The 25,612-nt window shown below is 43.7% G+C and overlaps 1 protein-coding gene across 4 annotated transcripts in view; it reads right to left on the bottom strand.

Annotated features, from left to right (window-relative positions):
* Positions 1 to 25,612, bottom strand: part of wnt2bb (wingless-type MMTV integration site family, member 2Bb) — a 128,906-nt gene that overhangs the window by 80,544 nt on the left and 22,750 nt on the right. For 2 of the 4 annotated variants that reach the window (XM_059950296.1, XM_059950294.1), the window contains exons 1-2: positions 21,269 to 21,862; positions 2,436 to 2,656 (exon numbers count right to left, since the gene is read on the bottom strand). In XM_059950296.1, coding sequence (XP_059806279.1) covers positions 2,436 to 2,656; positions 21,269 to 21,456 — 409 coding nt within the window. In that variant the 5' untranslated portion in view covers positions 21,457 to 21,862. Of the gene's footprint in view, positions 1 to 2,435; positions 2,657 to 3,428; positions 3,550 to 21,268; positions 21,863 to 25,612 lie in introns of those variants that run through there. The other 2 variants (XM_059950295.1, XM_059950297.1) reach the window with 2 other exon arrangements.

Below are 25,612 nucleotides of genomic sequence, written 5' to 3'. Positions count from 1 at the left end.
CTGGAGAAGAAAAGTTTCAGAGTTGTATAATTCGATAATGAATAAAGTGTGTGTGTGTGTGTGTGTGTGTGTGTGTGTGTGTGTGTGTGTGTGTGTGTGTGTGTGTGTGTGTGTGTGTGTGTGTGTGTGTGTGTGTGTGTGTGTGTGTGTGTGTGTGTGTGTGGCATCTCTTTAATTCACGATGTTATCTTTCCAAAAGTAGTTTCCAGGAATTGGCTTGATGGCGAGTACTAAACACCCAGCGATTTGTCAGGAAAGCTGACATACTGCAGAATGCTGGCTCTTGCTGCCGCACTTAAAATGCACAGACAGCAATTCTAGCCAAGGATCTGTGCAATGTGCCTCTAACTGCAGGAGGTCTGTGGCAGTGTGTGGAATGAACAGCCCGCAGTTGGTTACAGTCTCTGGGGCTGGCACGGGGTCCAGCCCCTTGGTTACAGGACAAATTCATATTAGAAGATCCGAATAATTTTACTTCGTACATTTACGTACCTTCCTTCACTTCCTCTGGACATGCCATTGTGTTCAAAAATAATGAATTACTTTTGAAGTTCCATCAATTCTTCCTTCACATGACATGGGGAACTTTAAAATTAGACACCCACTTTGATGTAAACTGAGATGTAAAGTAGAGTCGCTAATCTTGGTTCTGCTTCTCCTTCTCATAGCATCACTGACATTTTTTTTATGGTAACCAGAATGGTCTTGCTTCTTGATCCATATCTCTGTAACTTCTGTCCATTCTACAGAACCTCCCCTCTGGCACCTGTTACCCTCCCAGGAACTTCCTTCCCTACACATCCTGCCCCCCCCGAGGACATTTGCCTTGTTTCACCAGTTAAGCCTTCATGTAGCTAGGGCCTATGACCCTGATAGTCTCTCTCTGATGCTCTTTTACTCCAAAGTTCGTCTTTGATAGGTAGCTCCAAGCATTCGACGTGGACATCGTACTGCAATCAATTCCTCCTTAGAGATCCAGTCAAACCTTATCAAATAACTTCATCTCAAGCAACTACTTTGACACAGCTTTTCAACCACCCTCATGCCAATTTCTTTGGTTCAATGTCAGATTCTGCTAACATGAGCAAGCACATTGTAAACTTCATCAGCATTAATATTTTTATTTAAATACTAGCTATTCTGATGCACAACAACATTTTTAATATTGTTATAATTTGCCTCAAAACATTTAGCAGATATGATCTCATTGTAAAGTATTTATTTATATTTTCCTCCAGTTATTCATTTGACAGTTCCAGAGAATAACAAGCTGAGTGATCACAAAGTCAGTTCTGTTAACAGATGAACTCCGTCCTTTCTAAATTAAAACCATAGAATGTTTTACATCCACCTGAACACTCAGACTATGGTTTGGTATCGTAAGAAAGCATCTATGATAGAGCAGAGATTCCTTCCTTAATGCTCCAAAGCATTCATGATAGTTATATAATTAATGTGTTCCTCAGCTTCGAATGCGCACAATCAAATCATCTTATCATAGAAGACAAATTACTTGAAGCACAAAGAGTAAGACTTCCATATTCCCAAAAATTTGCAAGTCATTTCCATTGAAACAAGCTGCAGAAAGTTGTAAACTCAGTCAGGCTCCATTATGGGCACTAACCTCCCCAGCATCCAGGACACCTTCAAAAGGAGATGCCTCAAACATGCGTCTTCCATCATTAAGAACTGCCGTCACCCAGGACATGCCCTGGTCTCATTGTTACCATCAGGAATGAGGTACATGTCCCTGAAGGCATACACTTAATGATTCAGGAATAGCTTCTTCCCCTCTGCTGTCCAATTTCTGAATGGACATTGAATTCGTGAACACTACCTCACTACAAAGGGTATGGGGCAAAGGCTGGGGAGTGGGAATGACTGGAAGAATTGGATCAGCCCATGATTGAATGGCAGAGCAGACTCAACGGCCTGAATGGCCTACTTCTGCTCCTATATCTTATGATCCAATGGATTCCAATGAAGATTGAAGATTTCATCACTAGAATTCCTGCCTCCTAGGCATTTGAAAATTAATGGATATTTTTATCCTTTCATTTTTCTTGACTGACAGACAAATGGCCTTTTAATCCACCACATACAATTCATATCATGCTCAAAGAAATTAAATAAGCACATTCAGTTTATAAAGCCACTTGATTTTCTTTTGCAGATACTTCAGCATCTTTGAGGCTCCATAAATATCCTGAGGGTTAGCAGCTACCCTGATTATTAAAACTCTAGTAGAAATTTACAATTGGAATTCATCATCTCTTATTGACACCATTATGTAAATGTGTGTATGAGATCAAATGGGATAAAGCAACACATTAAATTGGCTTGTGTATCCCTTTTCAATTCAGCTATGGAGTCCTTCTGTTGTTTCACTTCCTTACCATTTTAAACCAGGAAAGTTTCTTTAAAAAAAAACTTACTACGTAACATTACTTTGCCAAATACAGTGTGGTCCCGGGCCAGGGTGCTACAGTTCCACCTGTGATGCCGGAATTGGTGCTGACATTCCCGGATCCACTCCTTGGCTCCTTCCCCTATTGACTGCATGATATCGGGATGCTTCTGGCAGAGCTGCCGTTGCTTGTTCACCAGTCCAGGGATGTTGTCACAGATCACACGGGCTCCCAGGGCCCCAATGTACCTGTGGGAGAGATCAGCTCAATCAGATCGCATCCACATAGTAAACTATCACAAATACAGTTTCAAGTAAATTGGTTGGGATCACACAAGCATGAAGTAAGTTCTTTGATCCATCATGTGGATTCCAGAAGCTTGGAAATATTATTAAGTCTGGTCACCCCACTATAGGAAGGATGTTGAGGCTTCTGAGAGGGTGCAGAAGAGGTTTACCTGGATGCTGCCTGGTTTAGAGAGCATGTGAGGCTGGATAAACTTGGGTTGTTTTCTCTGGATTGTCAGAGGCTAAGAGAAGATCTGATAGAGATTTACAAGATCATGAGAGGCATTGGTAGAGTAGTCAGGGAGTACCTGTTTCCCGGGGTCAAAATATCTAATACCAGAGGGCATACATTGAAGGTGAGAGGGGGTAGGTTCAAAGGGGATGTGAGGGGTAAGCTTTTTACTCAGAGTGGTGGGTGCCTGGAATGCGCTTCCTGGTATAGTGGTAGAGGTTTTATAGTGGTAAGGAAGATAGAGGGATATAGTTATGGTGTCGGTAGGAGGGATTATTGTTAATTTGTTTTTGATTTACTTTTTATCTGATTCGACACAACATTGTGGGCTGAATGGCCTCTTCTGCACTGTACTGTTCCATGTTCTATAGTTCTTTTCCCAACAAGAGAGAGAAGTATTACTAACGGAATAAATAATCTCGAACACTTTCCCCTACAAAATGTCTTTTGGTAAGTATTTATTTAGTTCTACTGTGTAACTTTCTACACAATCTAATTTACTTTCAGCATGCATTCCAGATCAATCACTCTTCAGTCCTTCCCGGGTCCTTCTGTCAAATATCTGACGAGTGAAAGCTCTGATTTGGAAAGGATTCTTCTTATTTCCTCTGTCTAAGTCCTTCACAATTTAGAGTTCCATTTATTTAGTCATTTAATCTTCTGATTAAGGTTTATTTATCACATGTACAGTAGTTGAAAACAGCCAGTGAAATGCTGTCTGCGTGTGGGGCCAGCCCACAAGTTTCACCACACACTCTGGTACCAGCAACGTACATAGCAACAGCAACAAAACAAAACAAGACAGCATGAGGAAAGCAAGTCCCTTTCACACACAAGCTGGTCTCCAAGCCTACGATAGGCCACCTTCAGCCCTCCAGTACTTGCCCCTGTTGGACCTCCAACTTCAGACTTCCCCCAAAGACTCGCCAATCACTGGCCTGATCTTCAGGCTCAGATTCCTTGCTCTCCGAACACAAGCTTGACCTTTGAGTTTCAACTTCCAAACTTACATTGTCTTCTGAGCCGGTGACTCCTTTGGTCTTCAACATTCAGGCTTCTACATCTGGATTGTCAGTGCTCTGGACTTTGACCTTTGGTTTTGCCCTTGGACCTCACCAGCATCTGGACTAGCCAATCACGGGTTTGACCTTCGGGCCTCGACCCTTTGACTCCAACCCCGGTGACCTGGAGAATCACTGGCACTTGTAACTCCCACCAGTACCAGGGCTAAACCTTCTTATCAGAAGGTTTACCTTCTGCTAAAATGTTTTTAGTTTCAGGGAGAACTAAACTGTGATAAAACACTTGGTTAAATGTTTATATTCAACAGACAAATAAAGGATGTTGATAATGAAGTAACTGCCCATTACACAGGCAGTTTAGGATGTGGGGGTGGTTAATGTGTCTTGACCCATTGATCTCTGCTGTTACCAGGGAACACTTGCCATCTTAAAGTTCTTAAGCTCTTGTTTACTGATTTCTACTTTCATCTCTCATGCTTCCTTTTAGGTAAAAGTTAACAAGCTCTGATTCCTACCCCCCCCCCCAACCCCTTCCTGCCCCCAGCAGAGGCGATGCAGTATGAGAATGTTATCATGAAGCATTGAATAATACAGCCCATGAACATGATCTTTACGCCACTATACCTGTGCCAATCACAATACCAATCGATCAAATCCCATCTGTCTGTATCTCTCTATGCTCTGCTGGTTCATATGTCTAAATGCCTCTTACACATAGGAATCACATCTGCTTCTATGTCACCCCTCACAATGCATTCCAGGCAATTATCATATTCTGTGTAAAAAAACAATGCCTTGCAAATCTCCTCCCTTCTCACCTTAGACCTATGCTGTCTGATATTTGACAATCCATAAAGAAACAACCTATCCTGTTTATGCCCCTCGGCATTTTGTATAATTTCTATCAGTTTGCTGCTCAACCCTAACAGCCTTATTTCTTCCTTGCTACCTAACGTGCCACATCTGGTTAAAGCCAATGCTGAGATTAGAAACTAGGACCATGCTTCCAAGCTCCTTGCTCAGGTTCACAATTCAGATACCTTCAGGAAAGATCAGTTCTCGTTTGGTGGATGGAGAGCAAGGCAGAAAGAATCTATGTTAGCCTAGTTCCTCCACTAGCATCAGAACTACCACTTCGATCCCCACAGCTGCACCAGACGCCACGTAGCCATCTCTACAGCTTCCGATTCCAACTGTCCTCTGGGTTAAGAAAAAGTCCTTCCTCAGATCCTCTCGAACATTCTCAGCACTTACTCTAAACCCAAGAGCTCCGTCCTTGGCACCTCTGGCAAGGCAAATGTTTCTCACTATCTCATCCTATCCACTTCTCTCGTAATTTTGGAAACAACAAATGCCTCCAAGGATCTACCTGGCCGATCCTCTCTCCTCAGAAATGAGACACTCGATTCCAAGCAATACACTGGAGCATCTCCTTTGTACCCCTCCAACAGAATCACACCCCTTCTACAGGAGGGGACAAGGAGTGCACACTGTACTTCAGCTAAAGCTCAACTAATAATTTATGTAGCTGTATCATAATCTCCCTGCCCTACTTAATGAAGGCAAACATTCCGCATGCCTCTTTAACTACCTTAGGATCAAAAATTAACTTTATTCCCCATATACCTTTCATTGATTGCATGCAGTTCTAGTTGTCCCATTGTAGAAAGGATGTCGAACTTTGCAGAGAATACAGAAGATGTTTTCCAGGACGTTGCCTGGATTAGAGGGCAAGTGCTAAGTTGAGAGGTTGGACAAACTTGGGTTGTTTACTCTGGAGTGGTGGAGGCTGAGGGGAGATCTGACAGGGGCTTGTTAGGTTGAGAGAGGGATAGATAGAGTCGACAAATAATTTCTTTTTCCCATAATTGAAATGTTGAATACCAGAGGGCATGAACTTAAGGTGAGAGGGGGTAATTTCCAAGGAGATGTGAGGAGCAAGTTCTTACACAGAGTGGTGGGAGTCTAGGATGGTGGCAGAGGCAGATTTGTTAGGGAGTTTTAAGAGACCTGTAGATAGTCACATGAATGTGAGGGAATTAGAAGGAAATGGACATTGAGTAGGTAGAAAAGATTAGTTTAGTTCAGCACAATATTGTAGGCTGAACAGCCTGTACCTGTGCTGTACTGATCTATGTTCTATGTGTCAGGAATTTGTTATGGTGTGTGGAAGAAAAGAAACCAACAATATTCACCAATCATAAAGAATTGAGAATTATATAAAGTCAGAGAATAACATATGGAAATGGAACAAAATGGGCGTAAGTACATAAATACCATCATGTACTTAAAATGTAAACAGCTTTATAAAACTGGCTTTAAGTGTTTACAATGTATACTGTGACTGAGGTAATAGAGGGGAATGGGGGAGGGGTAGCTGGAATGGTTGATCAGATTAACTGGCTGAGGGAAGAAACGTTTAAGATTGCATGAACTTTTTGTTAGAATAGACCATAGTGCTTTCCAGAAGGGAGCTTTTGGACAAGACAGTTTTGTTGAGTGAGTCGGTTATTTACCTGTGCAGCCTTCAATAACCATGGATAAGTCCCTCTGTTCCTCAGTACTTCAGGTCCTATAGTTCCTCTCCTGATTAGTCCTCCCAAAACATATCAGCCTTTATTTTTATGATTACATTTTATCTGCTATTTTTCTGACTATTGTACTAAATGATCTAATGTTGCTCTGTGGTTGAAGAATAGCCTCCCCACTATCAACAATTCTAGCAATAAAAATGCCAAATCTATTATAATAAATTTTTGAAAATCAAAAGTCATAAACTTCAAATTCACGAAAGATATTAACTTTCCAGGAAGGATAATAAACAGCTCCAGTGCTCAACCTGTCATAATGTCCCAAACTAAAGATAAGATGAAGGAATGAGAATGAACTCAAACCTTTCTCTGATGTTTGGTAAGGATGGCCGGGCAGTGTAGCAGTTAATGTAACGCTATTAACTCTGCTAGCCGTAGGACTGGAGTTCAATTCCTGCCGCTGTCGGTAAGGAGTTTGTACGTTCTCCCGGTGACCGCGTGGGTTTTCTCCAGGCATTCCAGGTTTCCTCCCGCATTCCAAAGACGTACAAGTTGTGGGCATGCAATGCTGGAGCTGGAATCGTGGCGGCTCTTGAGGGCTGCCCAGCACAAAGCAAGCTGATTTGATTAGATGCAGACCCAGAGACCATAAGATATTGGATCAGAATTAAGCTTTTTGGCCCATTGAGTCTGCTCCACTATTTTATCATGGCTGGTCCATTTTCCCTCTCAGCCCCCATATCCTGCCTTCTCCTCACATCCCTTCATGCCCTGTCCAGTCAAGAACCTATGAAGCCTTGCCTTAAATATATGCAAAGATTTGGCCAAAAAAACACATTTTACTGTATGTTTGAAAGTACAAGTGATAAATAAAACTAACTTTATGTTAATCTTAAGATTTTGGTCAATCTTTTCCCTCACAACTATCTTCTCCTTGCTTCCTATGTTTTTATGAGAATCTATCAGTCTCCAATCTGAATATACTTGAAACAACTGATTATCTCCAGACATTGTGAGCAGTGTATTCCAAAGATTGAGAACACTCTGAATGAAGAAATACTTGCCTTGAAATTCGCCCATATTCTGAACCACTAGCCACATCAACAAGCTTTTCTCTTCCTTTGAAGCTCACTGCATTGATAAAAACATTGTGCTGTGCTAAAGCATTTCAAGTTCCCAAAACTACTGTTCACCAATAGTTGGCTTTATCTAACTGCTCCATATGCAGTAGTCCCATTTTCCTTCTTCTAATATCAGTCAAAATACACCCTGTTACTACTTGATTAGGTCCACCTCCTTGTAAATGCATGCGGCAACTCTATGTGTAAAAGCATGCAGACATGGTCAAGAGGTTCATTTGTTGTTTATACCAAACAGGAGAATGGTGAAGAAATCTGATCTAAGTGATTTTGACTGTGGAATGATTGTTGGTGCCAGATGGGGCAGTTTGAGTATCTCAAAAACTGCTGATCTTCAAAGATTTTCGTGCACAATAGACTCTAGAGTTTACAGAGAATGGTGAAAAAAACAAACATTAAAAAATCCGGTGAGCTGCAGTTCTCTGGGCAAAAATGCCTTGCTAATGAGAGAGGTCAGAAGAGAATGGCCAGACTGGTTCAAAGTGACAGAAAGTTGACAGTAGCTCAAATAACCACACTTTACAATGGCGCTGTACGATGAGCACCTCTGAATGCACAACACTTTGAACTTTGAAGTGGATGGGCTACAGCAGCAGAAGACCATGAATATACACCGTGGCCTCTTTATTGGGTAAAGAAGGTACCTAATAAAATGGCAATGAAGTGTAGCTTGTAAACCCTAGCCCTTAAATACAACATGTAATCTAAATTGATACCCAGTATAACTGATGCATACAAATTCTATACAGCAACTGTACCAAGGACAGCATGTAAAATAAGCCCAAATATGGAATGTGTAATATGTTCTCAACATAACAAACCCTCTCATTATGGAAAGGCAGATGTTATGACCATCAGGTACAGGATTAACTTCCTTCCTAGGAATAATTTTAAACATATAATGCATCTTAAATGTTTTTAATAATCCCAACATACAGACTTTAAATGATTCCCCAACAATGGAAGTTCTCACACATGGACATAGCCTTGTAGACGTGAATGCACATGCAGAATCTGTGTGCTTGTGTGTTTAAATATGTATTTTTACATGCATAAATACGCAATTAAATATACAAGCTCAGACTGGAAACCACACATGGCGCTTTACATGTTTCAGGTGTGGTGTTATAAATGTTTATAATAAGTATTATTATAAATTACTTTGGAGTATGTATTATATTCTGTTTTCATGGTTTATCACACACACAAACTTAACCAGATAAAGTGAAGATAAAATTAAACTTCCAGAATTGTCATCTCTATTAAAGCAGCTTGAGCATAAATGAAAAGTGTTGAGATTTCTTAACGGTTTGAGAAGTAAGGACTGACAATGCAGCTCAAGGGGTCTCCAAGCATTTGACGGTCAGAAACTATCAACAATATCAGAGCCTGGGTTATCTCTGAAATGACCCGAAAGTTAATCACCTATCATGGGTGTAGGTTATATGGATACTGCATTATACACAAACAGAAGGACATCAAGGGCACTTAAGGGCTATGTCATTGATAATCCTAAACTAGCCTACGAGCCGGAACCCTTGAGGGTTTGAATATATTCTTTAATTAAAAGAATTTTCCTGTTGCTTTAACTATCAGAATCTTGACCATAGTAGTGTTTGGAAAATGAAATAAGGCAATACAGCATAAAGTAAAGCAGATAAAGTCAAACAAACGTGGTAGTTTTGGTGATTATATGCACTTTAAGAAACTTAAGGTGAAGTGCAATAGTAAGTTGATGAAATATGTTAAAACCATAAAACGTAGGTTAAGAACTAAATCATTCAGCCCATTGAGTCTTCTCCATTCCGTTATGGCTGATTTATTATCCTCTCAACCCCATTCTCCTGCCTTAACCCTGTAACATTTGATGCCCTAACTAATCAAGACTACCAGCCTCCGCTTTAATTATACCCAATGGCTTGGCCTCCACAGTCATTTGTGGCAAAGAATTCCTCAAATTCACTACCCTGTGGCTAAATAAATTCATCCTGATCTAAATGGACATCACTATTCTGAGGCTGTGCCCTCTGGTCCCAGACTCCCCTTGCTAAGGGAAGCATCCTTTCTACATCCACCATCCAGAACTTTGAAAATTGGAAAGGTTTCAAGAAGTTTCCTCTCATTCTTCTAAACTCCAAGCACAGGCCTAGAACCATCACACACTCCTGAAATGTTAACCCTTTCATTCCCCAGATCATCCTTGTGAACCTCCTCTGGACACTCAAATGCCAACAAATCTTTTCTTAAATAAGAGCCCAAAATTGCTCACAAAAATTCAAGTCTGGTCTGATTAATGCCTTATAAAGTCTCAGCATTACATCCTGGCTTTCATATTCTAGCCCCCCCAAAATAAATGCTAACATTGCATTTGCCTTCCTTACCACTGGCTTCACCCTGCAAGGGCCTGACAAAACAATGCAGTGGAGATGATTTAGTGGTGAGTGATAATGTCATTAATAAACTGAAAGATAAGAAGCCAAAAGGGGCCCCAAAATACTTAGTGCAACAAGGTAAATGAAGTCTAAGAGCAACTGGTTGAAGCTGGCTGGTTCAAGTGAGTGAACAAGGGTTGTGGATGAGAGCTGGGTTTAAATAGGCTGCAGGTGATGACTTGGAAATGAGTGGCAGGTAATTCTTGCTAGCTGGGTGGCGACATAGAGGTGCCTGACAGGAACCCATTTAGGGATTCCTGGCCAAGGACTCTCAAGTCTGTTTGCATCTCTGATTTTTTAAAATTTTCTCCCCATTTAGAAAATAGTCTATGCCTTTATTCCTTCTAATAAAGTGCCTTTCTATACACTTCCCCACACTTTAGTCCACCTGCCACTATTTTGCCCATCCTTCCAATCTGTCTAAGTCCTTCCGCAGACTCCCTGAGTCCTCAACACTACCTACCCCTCCACCTATCTTCGTATCATCAGCAAACTTAGTCTCAAAGCCATCAAGTCCATCATCCAAATCATTGGCATAAAACATAAAAAGAAATTGTCTCACAACCAGAAGAAGCTCCCTTTATTTCCATTTTCTATCTCCTGTCAGTCAGCCTATCTTCTCTCCATGTTAGTATCTTTCCTATAACACCACAGACTCTTATCTTGTTATGAGTGGCACCTTGTCTATCCTGCTTATTATTTCCTTAAGGAATTCAACAGATTTGTCAGGCAAAATTTCCTCTGAAAGAAGCCATGCTGATTTTGGCCTAATTTATCATGCGGCTCCAAGTACCCTGAAACCTTATCCTTAATAATAAACCACAACATCTTTCCAACCATGGAGGTTAGACTAACTGGCCTATAATTTCCTTCCTTCTGCCTCCCTCCCTTCTTAAAGAGTGGAGAGATATTTACAATTTTCCATTCCCCAGGAACTATTCCTGACTCTAGTGATTCTTGATAGATCTTTATTAATGCTTCCATAATCTCTTCAGCTACCTATTTCAGAATCCTGGGGTGTAGTCCATCTGGTCCAGGTGGCATATCTATCTTCAGGAAGGCAATGGTAACTGAAATAACCACTTGTTATGTAACACTGACGCAATCGGCTGGTGTACGTCTAGGGGAAAATTCGTCCACCCGACAAACCACGCCTCCTGTATACATCCAGCCGCCAAACCGCGCCTCCCGTAACTCGCACACACAATATCAAACTGCACACCATGTACGTTTACAGAATACACTTTATAAATCTTACTAGAACTAAGTGATTAATAGCGATACAATATATATGAAAGAAAAGAAAGAAAAGGCACCAGAACTTATCAGGGTTCAGTCAATTAGTGCACAATTGTTGGAGCTCAACCATCAAAGTCTTCGGTCCACTATTCGAACTTTTCTGACCTCCACGACCCACGCTCCTACGACCACCCTCAGTGATCGACCAGAGTGCCTCCAGCACCATCCACCTTCCTCATGATCTCCCTCCAACTCCTCAAAAACCAGCGAAACCACTGCTAACAGATCCACAAGAAAGAGTAACATCTATCCCCTTGGTTAACAAATGAATACAATTCTCATCATCAGTAATCATAACCCAAATAAGCTGCGAGAGAAAGCACTCTCTCACCAGTTACCATAGCAAAGAAGCATCCCTACTTTTACTTAACAAAGAAGCCATTTTGATTAACATACACAGTAATGTGAGAAATTCTTTATACTCTCCCCCCATCAACAAAAGTCATGCCCTCATGACATTAACAGAGTTCCCCAATGCTTCTTGCAAAACACAAAACCCAACCCAGGTGCAGAAAGCAGTGATGTAACTTCCCAGGGCAGTAGAGATCACACTCGGTTCTCCTTGCGCTGCAAATGTCAATCGCTCCGGGGGGGGGGGGGGGTGCCTACTTCTCTGAGAGCTCTATGCCTCCTCTGCCAACTCTTCCAGCTCAGACACCCCGGGTCTACCTGTCGGACCCTCATCCTCTCCCTCACTGGGATCCCTCTTCACCTGAGAGCCCTCAGTCTCGTGTTTGGGTTCCACCCTCTCTTCCCCCAATGCCGGCTGTATCTCAGTCTGCCCCTCAACACCCTCCCTCCTCTCACCTAACTCAGTGGGGGAAGGGCCAGGAGCCTCTTCTTTTGGTACTGGGGAATTAGTGAATGGAAACAGTGCCACACATCCGATCATTGTCGTCTGAAGCAGTATCCCTTTCCGGGGTGAGGACCCGTCCCGTCTCTTCTGAAGCAGGCTCTCCCCTTGCCCCATGCCCTCGCAGAGTCCTTGTACTAGGCATAACCTCCCACTCGGGCTCTTTATCCACCTGCACTTCTTGACCCAGGGGCAACAGGTGGTTCCGATGGAGTACCTTGACGGGCCCCTTCCCATCCTCTGGTCTCACCCGGTAAACAGGTAGATTCAACATCTGGCTCTCTACCACACAGGGGGTGGCCACCAGCGATCCGCCAACTTGTGCTTACCAGGGAGTCCTAAACTCCGTATAAGGACCCGGTCTCCCAGCAATAGTTGAGTGACCTTTTCTTTCTGATCATACCTCCTCTTATTCCTCTGATTCTGCTTGGTGGCCGCCGCCTCAGCCAACTCGTACACCCTTTTCAACTCTCTCCTCATGTCGGACACATACTTCAGATTTGGCTTCGAAGGTAATTCACCCACTTCAGTCCCAAAACACAAGTCAATGGGCAACCTCGCTTCCTGCCCGAACATCAGGTAATAAGGCGAGTACCCCGTAGCGTCATTGCGAGTACAATTGTAACAGTGAACCAAATACCTGATGTGCCGACTCCACTTACTTTTCTGACTAATCTCCAGGGTCCCGAGCATATCCAACAGGGTCCGGTTAAACCTCTCGGGCTGAGGATCACCCTGTGGGTGATAAGGGGTAGTCCTGGATTTCGCAACCCCAAGCATACCCAGTAATTCATGGGTAAGCCGGCTCTCGAAGTCCCGTCCCTGATCACTATGGATCCGCCTGGGAAGGCCATAATGAACAAAGTACTTCTCTCATAACACCTTCACCACTGTAGTCACTTTCTGATCCTTAGCGGGTAATGCCGGAGCATATTGAGTGTAGTGATCCGTGATGACTAAGACATTCGCGGTGTTGTTGGTGTTTGGCTCAATAGACAGGAAATCCATACACACCAGGTCCAGGGGTCCCGCACTCTGCAAGTGTGACAAAGGAGCTGTCGGCGTAGGCAGGGTCTTCCTCCTGATACAACGACTGTATTTCTTACAGTATTCTTCAACTTCCCCCCTCATCCGGGGCCAGAAGAACCGGCCCTTGAGAAATCCATAGGTCTTTCCCACCCCCAAGTGCCCGGAATCATCATGCAGTGCCTGGAGCACAGTCTTCCGTTATTTCTCAGGCATGACCAGCTGCCAACGCCGGGGTGGTCCGGGGGTGACGTGACCCGGTGCAAGACTTGGTTCTTCAACTTTAACCGAGGCCATTCCTTCAATAACAGAGTCACTGAAGCGTGTTTTGTCTTCTCTGCCCGCGCCACATCCCCCTTCTCCACCACCCTCCACACAGTGCCAATGCCCGGGTCATTTCGCTGAGCAGCTGCCACTTTCCCCGGACTTAGTTCCGGCAACTGTTTAGTCTTCAGTGCAGTCAGTTCACAGTAAACCAGGGGCAGGGCATCATCAGAAGCCGCCAATGGGTCCACTGCTCGCTCCGGCCTCCCCTTTTCCTCAGCCTTCACAGTGATAGCAAACTGACACATGGTTTTCACTCCAGGGGCAGGAATGCTCTCCCACTCCTTGTCCGTCTCCGGTTCCCCATGCTTCAGCTTTGAAAAAGCATCCACATCGACATTCCTGCTTCCTGGCCGGTACTTCAGGCTGAAATCATATACCAACAAAGCTGCCAACCACCAATGGCCTGTGGTATCCAGTTTTGCTGAAGTCAGGATATAAATGAGAGGATTGTTATCCGCTCTCACCTCAAACTTGACCCCATATAGGTAGTCGCTCAACTTGTCCACCACTGCCCATTTCAGCGTCAGGAACTCCAACTTGTGAGTGGGATAGTTTCTCTCAGATGGCGACAAGCTTCGGCTGACAAACGCCAACGGTCTCAATGCGTTGCCCTGTTCCTGGTACAGGACAGCCCCTAGACCCTCTCGGCTAGCATCAGTGTGCAGCACAAAGGGCTTCTGGGGATCGGCAAAAGCCAACACCGGGGCCTGGGTCAGCGCATTTTCCAGAGATTGGAATGCTTCCTCACACTTATCATCCCATCTCGATCCAAAAGGCTCTGCCGGTTTCCAGTATCCTCCTGCATCTTGCCCCCAGTCCCCCTTCCTTTTCTTTCCCACAGGTGGATAGTCACACAATAGCTGGGTCAACGGGTGACTCATTTTAGCATATCCTTTCACAAATCGCCGGTAACACCCACAGAACCCCAAAAACGAGCGTAGGGCGCTCACCTTCTGGGGTCTCAGCTAGGTGGTCACTGCGTCTATCTTGGCCGGATCAGTAGCCACTCCTTCTCACGAAATTACGTGGCCAACATAGCCGACCGACGGCTTACAGAACTGGCATTTGTCCAGGGAGAGTTTCAACCCTTCCTCCTTAAGCCGGCTTAACACCTTCAGCAGCCTCTCCTCATGTTCCTCCAAAGTCGATCCAAACACTATCAGATCATCCAGATACACCAACACCTTGAGCAGGTTCATATCCCCCACAGTCCTCTCCATCAGCCTCTGGAAGGTGGCTGGGGCCCCCGCTATGTTCAAACTGGGGCATTCGTTCAAACTGAAAGAACCCCAGTGGGCGTATAAAAGCTGTCTTCTCTTCATCGGCCTCACTCATCGGGATCTGGTAATATCCACTCCTCAAGTCCAGCACACTAAACCACTTCGCTCCAGTCAGACAGGCCAGCACGTCTTTGACCCTCGGGATGGTATACTGGTCAGGGACAGTGCGCCGGTTCAAGATCCTACAGTCCACACACATGCCTACCCTTCTGTTCTTCCGGGCCACTACTATTGGGGATGCATAGGGGCTTCGGGACTCAGTGATGATTCCAGCTTCCTTCAACTTGCACAAGTGCTGCCACACGTCTCCCACATGTGCAGGGGCCAGTCGCCGCGACCTCTCTCTGAACGGGGTCAGTCACTCGGATGGTATGGTGAGTGCTCTTGGAGCAACCCACATCAAACTCGCCAAGAGAAAAGACATCTTCCAGTTTCAACATCTTCTCCCACCAGCCTGCGTTTCCACTCCGGCGGCAAAGAAGATTCCCCAAAGTTAAAGGCCTCAGTGATTAGCTTTCCAATTGTTTTCCAATCCTTCCCCATTAATGGGCCTCACAGGGGCACTGGACATTACCGTCACTGGGAACAAATGTGCCAATGGCATCCTTCTCTTAAAGGCGATTTCTCTCTCCATAGTGTTCCTGACACTTACAGCTATCCGCCTCGCATGTACCACCGCTGGCCTCTGCACTTCGGGCCTCACCAGCACCCTCGAGATCTTCCAGGGCGTCTACTAACAGGGCTTTGCCCACCGGCACTCCGGGGAATCTGGGGGTCCCCATCACTAGTGCCACCTCCCCTGGCCGTATCACTTTAGGCCTCACCTGAGTACACAACACCATCACTCGTTTGCACTCAGGATCCAGCCCTTGGACATCACCCACTTCTTTGAACACTACTCGAAACACTGGGTGTACCGAGAGGGTCTCCAGAAAGTTCTCCCCCGCCTTCTCTTTACAGGCTCCCAGGAGCCATCGCACAAGAGGGGAGTTAGTCCCCACCAGAAGGGCAGCGCCAGCCATTTCCACCGGGTCCGGACAAACCAACACCGAAGTCTCAATGGCTTCAGACACTCCCACATCGCCCTCCGAGAACTCCAATCTCACTGACAGGTATCCATCATACGGATAATCACACTCGCTCACACCCCAAATCTCCAGTGCCTCAAATGAGGTTACGGGCAAGTGCTTTAGATATTTGTTGTAGAATGACTGGTACAATAAGGAACCTGTGTCGAGAATGGCTTTTGCATAAACTCCCTCTATCCGTAGGCACACACTGGAACAGGGTCCCCCAGCCCAGCCAATATGAAGGCTGATTTCCTGGCTGATTTCTGGGAACGTGTTCCTCCAAAGATTCCAGTCTGTTCCCTCACTGAGTCTCTCCTAAGTTTCCCGACACCTCTCCCTTCTTAGTCGCCTGGGGGCTTGCCTTCCACAGGATGCCTTGTCTCTCACAATCCCACCGAAAGTGTCCCTCTTCCCCACAGCTGTAGCACACCCCTGGCTGCTCACATTCCCGCTGGAAATGGCCTTTTCTCACAGTTATAGCGCACGCTACCTGCAGCCCCCCCCCTCCCGGGACACCTGCCACTCCCAGCCCACTGCGCGGGTCGTCCCCTGAAGAGGGCACTCTCCCTGTCTATCCCCTCAAATGGGGGGGGGGGGGTCCCTACCCCCCGGGACCCCTTGGGTTTCTCGGTCCTCAACCCAGCCACCACTTTCTGTACTGCTGAGGATCACTCCCCGTGGTCCGAGCCCCTTTTTCGGCCCAATGCACTCTCTTCCTGCAACACCCCTCTAATCAGCTGCCTGAATGATGGAGGGGGGCTCTTTTTATAGGACTGCTGGAGACTCCACGTCATCTTGTCCTCCTCCAGGGAACTACTAAACATCTGACTCATCCTCACTCTTGCCATTTTATCCGCCTTCACTACCCCCTGGTGCCGCAACCCAGTAGGCATTCTCTCCAGCAGAAATATGTATTCTAAGAGCTCTTCCCCCCTCCCTTGCTCCTTTTTTTATATAATTTTTTTTCATTGAATTTTCAAATAGATTACAGAAAGAAAAAAAATTATCAACCCTTCCCCCTTCCCTTAACCCCTCCCCCCAACATATCCCTATAGAAAAAAAAGAGAAGAAAAAAGAAAGAAAGAATGCTTGGATAACGGAGGATCCCCACATGCTCCATGGAATTCATATTAGCTTTAATATGTATATTTATTTCTTTCCCCAGATAACCAATAATTTTATCTTGGGATCACCTATATATTTAATCCTATCTTTTGTAAATAAGGGCACCAAATTTTCAGAAATATTTCATATTTATCTCTTAAATTATAAGTAATTTTTTCAAGTGGAATGCAGCTGAAAATTTCATTCTTCCAACGATCTATACTTAAGTATGAATCTGATTTCCAAGTAACTGCTATAGCCTTTCTGGCTACTGCCAATGCAATTTTTATGAATTCTTTCTGATATTTATTCAATTTGGATTTCAATTTTATCCCTTCAATATCGCCTAGTAAAAATAATGTTGATTATGTGGAAGTTGTATTCCAATAATTTGTTCCAGTAAAACTCTTAAATTTGTCCAAAAAGGTTGAATTTTAAAACAAGACCAAATAGAATGTAAAAAAGTAACAATTTCTTGATTACATCGGAAGCATTGATCAGATAAATTTGGGTTTAATTTATTTATTTTTTGTGGTGTAATATATAATTGATGTAAAAAATTATATTGCACTAGTCTTAGCCAGACATTTGTTGGATTTGTCATACTGTCAAGACCTAGTCTTGACCAATTTGTTTCTTTAATTTTAATATTCAAATCAATTTCCCATTTTTGTCTTGACTTATGAATTCCTTGTTAAATTGCCTGCTTTTGAATCAAACTATACATACAAGAAATATATTTTGTAATTTTTCCTTTTTGAATTAAAATTTCTATTTCATTAGGTTTTGGCAATAACATTGTTTGACCCACCTCCCAAGCTCCTTGTGGTGAAACTAGGCTAAAAGCAGCCAGGGATCCCCGGACATCTCAAATGCTCCCTCCAAAGCTTCTAAATACTCCACCAATAAACCCGAGGGCTGTTCAGCTTTCAGCTCCCATACTACTCTGGCTGCCGCACCCCTCAAACTTCCCATCAATCACTGTCTCTTTTCCTCATCTGAGGCTGGCCACGACTCTAACAACAGGGACGTGTTTTCGATCCAGGCATCATAGCCAACGTCCCCGTCTGGAGTAGGCATGGCTCCAGAGAAACCCCCCAGCTTCGGCCGTGGCCTCTCGGCCGCTCCCACCAGGGAGTTAAGGGCGGCTGCCAGCTCGGAGTCCTCCCCTCTAGCTAGGGGGGCGGGGCCTGGCCAAGCCTTCCCACTCTGACCCCCCCCCTTACTGGTTACTGGCACCTCCCCTGGGGTCACATCTAGCTCCTCCTCTGGTGTCTCCTCACCTTTGTTCTCCGGAAGTGTGTGGAGGTCCCATGGCGCCGCCTCCCCCAGGACGCTGACTGTCGCTGGCAAGGTCCAACGTCATAACGTCAGCACTCGTACGAACCAACACCCAGATAGTCCCCACCTCATTACTGCACCTTCTAGCCACCAGTTCTATCTGCCCCATACCTTTGACCAAACTCAACCCCCGCACTAATGCACCTTCCGAAATGCAGAAATCCATCCCGCTTAACACACTTGCATAATTCACCAGTACATCCTCTAACTAACACCAGTTCACAATCTTATCTTGATCCATCTTTGCACTAGTAAACATGCACGATTTACACAGCTCAATGAAAATTCAATCCCGGATGAGCCCCCACAAATGTAACGGTCATGAAATCGACTGGTGTATGTCTAGGGGAAAATTTATCCACCCGCCAAATCGCACCTCCCGTATATATGAATGCTGTGAAATGCACACTAATACAAACTCGCACACACAATATCAAACTGAACACCATGTACATTTACAGAATACACTTTATAAATCTTACTAGAACTAAGTTATTAATAGCGATAAAATATATATGAAAGAAAAGGTGCCAGAATTTATCAGGGTTCAGTCAATTAGTGCACAATCGTCGGAGCTCAACCATCGAAGTCTTCGGTCCACTATTCGATCTTCTCCAATCTCCATGACCCACGCGCCTAGGACCACCCTCGGTGATCGACCAGAGTGCCTCCAACACCGTCCACCTTCTTCACAATCTCCTCTCCAACTCCCCAAAAATCCGCAAAACTACAGCTCACCCACAAGAAAGAATAACATCTATCCCCATTGGTTAACAAATGAATACAATTCTCATTATCAGTAATCATAACCCAAACAAGCTGCGAGAGAAAGCACTCTCTCACCTGTTACCATAACAAAGAAGTATCCCTACTTTTACTTAACAAAGAAGCCATTTTGATTATCATATGCAGTAACATAAGAAACCCTTTACAGTTACCACAGCGGTGTGCGGAAGAGCATCTCTGAATGCACAGCATGTTGAACCCTGAAGTGGCTGGGATACAGCAGCAGAAGACCATGAACATACACTTGCTGGCCACTTTGTTAAGTACATGAGTTATTTAATAAATTGGCCACTGAATGTATTCGTGGATGGACTTTTGCATGCTGGGAGTCATCAGGAATAAGGAATAAGTGTTACTGTGAGTCAGAGAGGAGGAGGAATCTCTACAGCCTGGTGCTATTGGAACAGTTGGGGGGAGAGGGTCCAACCAAGAAAAATGCTAAAACAATCAAATTCAAAGTAAAGAAAAAAGTGTTGGAAATGAAAGAGCTCTCTCGAGGAGCAAGTGTGGATTGGAAGACCACTTACTGGGTGAACAGTGTACACTCTAATTTATGCAAGTGAGGGAATCAATGGGGGCCACAAATTGTGGGCTATAGACTTAAACACAAGAGATTCTGCAGATGCTGGAAATCCAGAGCAACACATACAAAGTGTTGGAGGAACTCAGCAGGTCAGGCAGCGTCTATGGAGAGTGAGAAAGAGTTGATGTTTCAGGCCAAAATGTTGCCTGTATTTTTTTTTTGTCTTCGTAGAGTTCTTCCAGAACTTTGTGTGGGTTTTAACCTTATTACCATAGCTCTCTCCCAAAGCCCAACAGTACAGACATGCTGCCACAAACAGCAATATGAAAATAATCATCCAATCAAATTTGAAGAATGCCTGGTGAGGATATTGGGAAGGAATCTATAGGAAATATTGGGCAAGAATCTATAGGAAATTACCTGTGCTTCTTCAAAACAGAGCTCTTTTATGTAGAGGGCAAATGGATTTACATTTTACAACGCATTAGATAGACAGCACCTCTAACACAAGAGTTCTCCCTCAGAATGGCACTGGGCATATCAACACAGCTGATGCAGTCGAGTCTCAGTAGTGCCACTTGAACCCATGACCCGATTCAGAGGCAAGCGTGCTACTGACTAAACCATGAAAAAAAAAGCTCAGGAGGATGAGGAGAATCAGGCACCGTGTCCTCAGTCAAAGATTGGCTATTTATGGTTTTGTCCTGAGATGTCACAGGCCTGAGCACAGTGGACAGAGGATCAAATATATTTTTGAACAATGAGTTGGAAACATTATAGAGAATCACCTGAGTTAACAGCATGAGGTCAGGCCAATTGGTTCAGTCTAAATCAGGATCAAAATTATTGTCACTGACTTACTTTGTTAAATTTGCTTTTTGTGGCAGCAGTGCAGTGTAGGTATAACAAATAACGATAAAATTAATTAATCAATTGGATAAATAAATAAATAGATGGATTGATGAATAGATAATAAATATATAAACAGATAAACAAACAAACAATAAATAAATAAATAAAGAGAACAAAAGCGACAGTGAGGTAGTGTTTATGAGTTCATGGATCAGAGTGGAAGAGAATTAATTATTCTATTTAAACTTTGTATGAAAGAACTTTCTGCACTTCAACAAATCATCATCATCAGTTCCTTTCTCTTTACATATCTGACTTTCCCGTAAAGGTAATGCACCACAACTCCTTACTGGCAAGTTTTATGTCTTTGACCAAAAATTTGGTAAGGTTGTTATTTCAGAATTCTACATTGGTTTCATCAGTGAAAAGCTTGTTGTAACCACAATTTCTTGCGGTGCTCTTCTCCACAAACGCAAACATCTCCATGTCTGCTCTGTCGAGACCTTTCATAAATTTTAAAGAACTCTGTCAGGACACAGTCAAGACAAGTCTTAAGCTGTTCAGTCTTTATAGGTAAAACTTCTCTGTCTGGGATCAGCCATTCAGATCTCTTTGGCATCTTTACTCATGCCTCGAAGTAGTTTTAATAATGCAGAGATCATTTTACAGTAATAGGAATGTCTACCTGTAAACCTGTCAACTTAAAAAAAAAGTGAAAGAGGACTCTGTTGATGAATTTGAATGAATTAGACTTACCACCAGGAAGAGTCCACTCGTGGTGTCAATGTGAGTAGTATTAATATAAAGGCAAGATAAAGTCTGGAGCAGGTTTTAGTCCCACTGCTGCCGGTTGTCCTGTTAATCTGTTTTATACCTTCCGTGCCTGAGATATGGGATGCTTTACAGTACAGTCCAGACTCTTCAGCTCTGCCCAGCCCGGACATTGTGTTTTAAAAAAATTGAAAGGCAGTCTTGCAGAAAATTGACAAGGTTTGTGCGCAGACAATACTTCCCGGGTGTCTTCTAGTTGTCAATGGTCATGTTTTTGTCTAGCATCTTAAATCCATCTTCTGATTTGGCTGCATTTTCATCCTGAACCGTGTCATCTCAAATTAATCTGTAAATTCCCTTTGTAAAGTCAAAGCTGAGACGGGTGATGGTTGGTTTTAACTGAAAGCTTTCTCCTTTGCTCTCTGCCACTCTCCTCTCTCTTTCTCTCTTTGCGCTCTTGCTGTCTGGGGACTGGGAGCACCTCGATCAGGTCTGCTGTGGAGTAACCGTCTCCGTTGCTCTCCTATTGGATCAAGCCAATAACAGTGCTGTGAGACAGAGGAGTCCTGGCACTCTCGGTTGTCGACTGGTTATTCACTTACTGACACCAGGGCTCAACTGCAGCTTCCAAAAGGCACCACATCCCCACCTGCTGGAGCAGAATCACACACTCTTTCTCTGTCACACACACACACACACACACACACACACACACACACACACACACATACATACACACACATGTGCACACACACACACACACACACACACACACATGCGCACACACACACACACACACACACACACACACACACACACACCTACTCTCAGACACACACTCGTGCACACACACATTCTCACACACACACATACTCTCATGCACACACACAAACTCACACATTCACACACACACTCACGCATATACACACACAGATGCACAGACGCACACACAAACTCATGTATACGTGCACAAAGACACATACACACAGATGCACACGCACACACACACTCACACATACACATACACAGATGCATAGCCACACACTCACACACATGCATATAAATATGCACACACGTGTGCATGCATGCACTCACAAGCTCATGCACACATGACCACATGCACACACATACACACACAACATGCATACATACAAGGGACAGAGGTATACATAACATACTTGCACACATACACACACAGATACACAAGCACACATACACTTTCCTACAGACAAGCACTCACATTCACACTCCCTCATACTTTCCTCTCACACAGCCATACACAGATGCTACACACAAGCATACAAACACACACACAAGTTCAGGAGATGTACAAAGGCTTATAGTAATCAAATACCAACTAGTAAACTGCCAAACCTGGGTCATATGACACATTGATTTTTGTCTACTATATGATTACGAACATTACTTGTTAAAGTTGCTAACTCACAATGTGGCATTAATTTTTTAAAATTCCATACATTTAGAAGTCTTACATTTAATACCAGATGACCTCAGGATATCACGAAGTGTTTTACAGACTAATGAAGTACTTCTAAACTACATTATAATAAACATGACACACAATTTGGGACTACGGGTTCCCAAAAGTAACCACAATCTGGTTACTGGTCTGTTTTTGTTTAGTGACATTGGCTGAGGGATAACTATCATCCAGGATACAGGGGAATTCCTCTGTTCTCCTTCGAAGCAGTGACATGGGATCCTTCCCATCCAAAGAAGGCGGCAGACACCTGCTTAGAAATTTCGTCATAGAGCGCTGTTTTATCAGTCTAATGCATTTGAAAAGTGATATTTTCCAGACTTGAGTCATGACAACAACGATTTTTTTGGCTGTTTCCTGTCACTCCGGTGTTTCACTGGGCCATGAGAGGAAGCAGATGGTGGAAACTGAGCAACAAACTACCTGAAGGAAAAACTCAGTGGGTCGAGCAGCATCTGTGGGTGGAAAGGAACTGTCAACATTTCAGGTCAAAGTTCAGCATCTAGACTGATAATTCAGTATTTGTTCTAAAACGTCAATGATTCTTTCCAACCCACAGATGCAGCTGAGGCTCAGGAAACATCCTCTCCACATCCACTCTATCAGGCCTTTCACCATTCGATAGGTTTCAATGAAGTCACCCCTCTTTCTTCTGAATTCTAGTGAATACAGGCCCAGAGCCCAGAGCCATCAAATGCTCTTCATGTGACACACCACATGAATCCTGGAATCATTTTTGTGAACCTCCTTTGAACCCTTTGCAGTTTCAGCACATCCTTTCTAAGATAAAGGGCCCAAATCTGCTCACAATACCCTAAGAGAGGCCTCACCAGTGCTTTATAAAGTCTCAACATTACTTTTATATTCTAGTCCTCTTGAAATAAATGCTAACATTGCATTTGCCTTCCTCACCGAAGACTCAACCTGCAAATTAACCTTTAGGGAATCCTGCACAAGGATTCCTAAGTCCCTTTGTACCTCAGTTTTTTGTATTTTCTTTCCATTTAGAAAATAGTCAATCCTTTCATGTCTTCTACCAAAGTGCAACATTGCATTCAATCTGCTATTTCTTTGCAGATTCTCCTAATCTGCCTTCTTGCCACCTCCCTACTTCCTCAAAACAACCTGCCCTCCACCAGTCTTCATGATGTCTGCAAAGTCATCAATTCCATCACTCAATCATTGGCAATAACGTAAAAAGAATCGGTCCCAACACAGACTCCTGTGGAACGCCACTAGTCACTGGCAGTCAGTCAGAAAAAGCTCCCTTTATTCCCTCTCTTTGTCTCCTGCCAAACAGACACTGATTTATCCAGGCTAGAATATCTCCTGTAATACCATAGCATATACTTTGTTAAGCAGCCTCATGTGTGGCACCTTGACAGGGGCCTTCTGAAAATCCAAGTATATAACATCTCCCAATTCTCCTTTGTCTATGCTGCTTGTTATTTCTTCAATGAATTCCAACAGATTTCTCAGGCAAAATTTTCCCGTAAGGAAACCATGCTGACTACAGCTTATTTTATCATGTCCCTCCAAGTACTCTGAGACCTCATCCTTAAAAATTGACTCCAACATATTCCCAACAACTGAGGTCAGACTCACTGGCCAATAGTTTTCTTTCTTCTGCCTGTCTTCCTTCTTGAAGAGTGGAGTGACATTTGCAATTTTCCAGTTTTTCAGAACCATTCCAGAATCTACTGATTCTTGAAGGATCATTACTAGTTCCTTCACAATCTCTTCAGCCACCTCTTTCAGAACTCTGGTGTGTACTTCATCTGGACCAGGTGACTTATCTACCTTCAGTCCTTTCAGTTTCCCAAGAACCTTCACTCTAGTTATGGTAACTTCACACACTTCATGCTCTTTCACACCTGGAACTTCCACCATACTGATAGTATCTCCCACAGTGAAGACTGATACAAAATATTTATTCAGTTTGTCTGCCATTTCCTTTTCCCCCATTACTACCTCTCCAGCATCGTTTTCCAGTGGTCTGATATCCACTCTTGCTTTACTTTTATACTTTATGTATCTGAAGATACTTTTGGTATCCTCTTTAATATTATTGGCTAGCTTATTTTCATATTGATTTTTACCTTCTTAATGACGTTTTAGTTGCCTTATGTTGGTTCTTAAGAGCTTCCCAAACTTCTAACTTCCCACTAATTTTTGCTCTATTATATGCCCTCTCTTTGGGTTTTATGTTGGCTTTGACTTCTCTTGTTAGCAATGGTTGTGTCATCTTTCCTTTAGCACACTGCTTTTTCGTTGTGATGTATATATCCTGTGCCTTCTGAATAGCTCTCAGGAAGTTCAGCCATTGCTACTCTGCCGTCATCCCTGCCAGTGTTCTTTTCCAATCAGTTCTGGCCAACTTCTTTCTCATGCCTTTGTATTGCACCTTACTCCACTGTAATACGAATACATTTATTTCCAGAGATGTTGTCTGACTTGATGAGTTCCTCCACCATGTTGTGTGTGTTTCTTTGGAGCTCCAGCATCTGCAGACTTTCTTGTGTTTATTGTAGATTAATGTGGTGCCTGCAACACAGATGGACTGGGAAGCCAACCTGAAATATAAATTATTAAGGCCCTTCACTGAGGATCTCAACTCTCCACTTCTTTTCACCCCGAGCATCAAACCTCACTACTGGCCCCCGCATCCAGCTGCATCTCAGGTCTCAATTGCCCCCTTCTAACCCCACAATTGCCACCAGTCTATTTCCTGTTTGATCTCAACCACATCATTCAAACTTCTGGACTGGTCTCCTCTCAACAATCATGTAGACTGCTGGTCTGATCATCGTCCTACCTTTTGCATTCCC

Source organism: Hypanus sabinus, chromosome 25, assembly GCF_030144855.1.
Source record: "Hypanus sabinus isolate sHypSab1 chromosome 25, sHypSab1.hap1, whole genome shotgun sequence".
Lineage (NCBI taxonomy): Eukaryota > Metazoa > Chordata > Chondrichthyes > Myliobatiformes > Dasyatidae > Hypanus > Hypanus sabinus.
The sequence above is the reverse complement of the archived record's forward strand: the minus strand, read 5'-3'. Positions and strand labels throughout refer to the sequence as shown.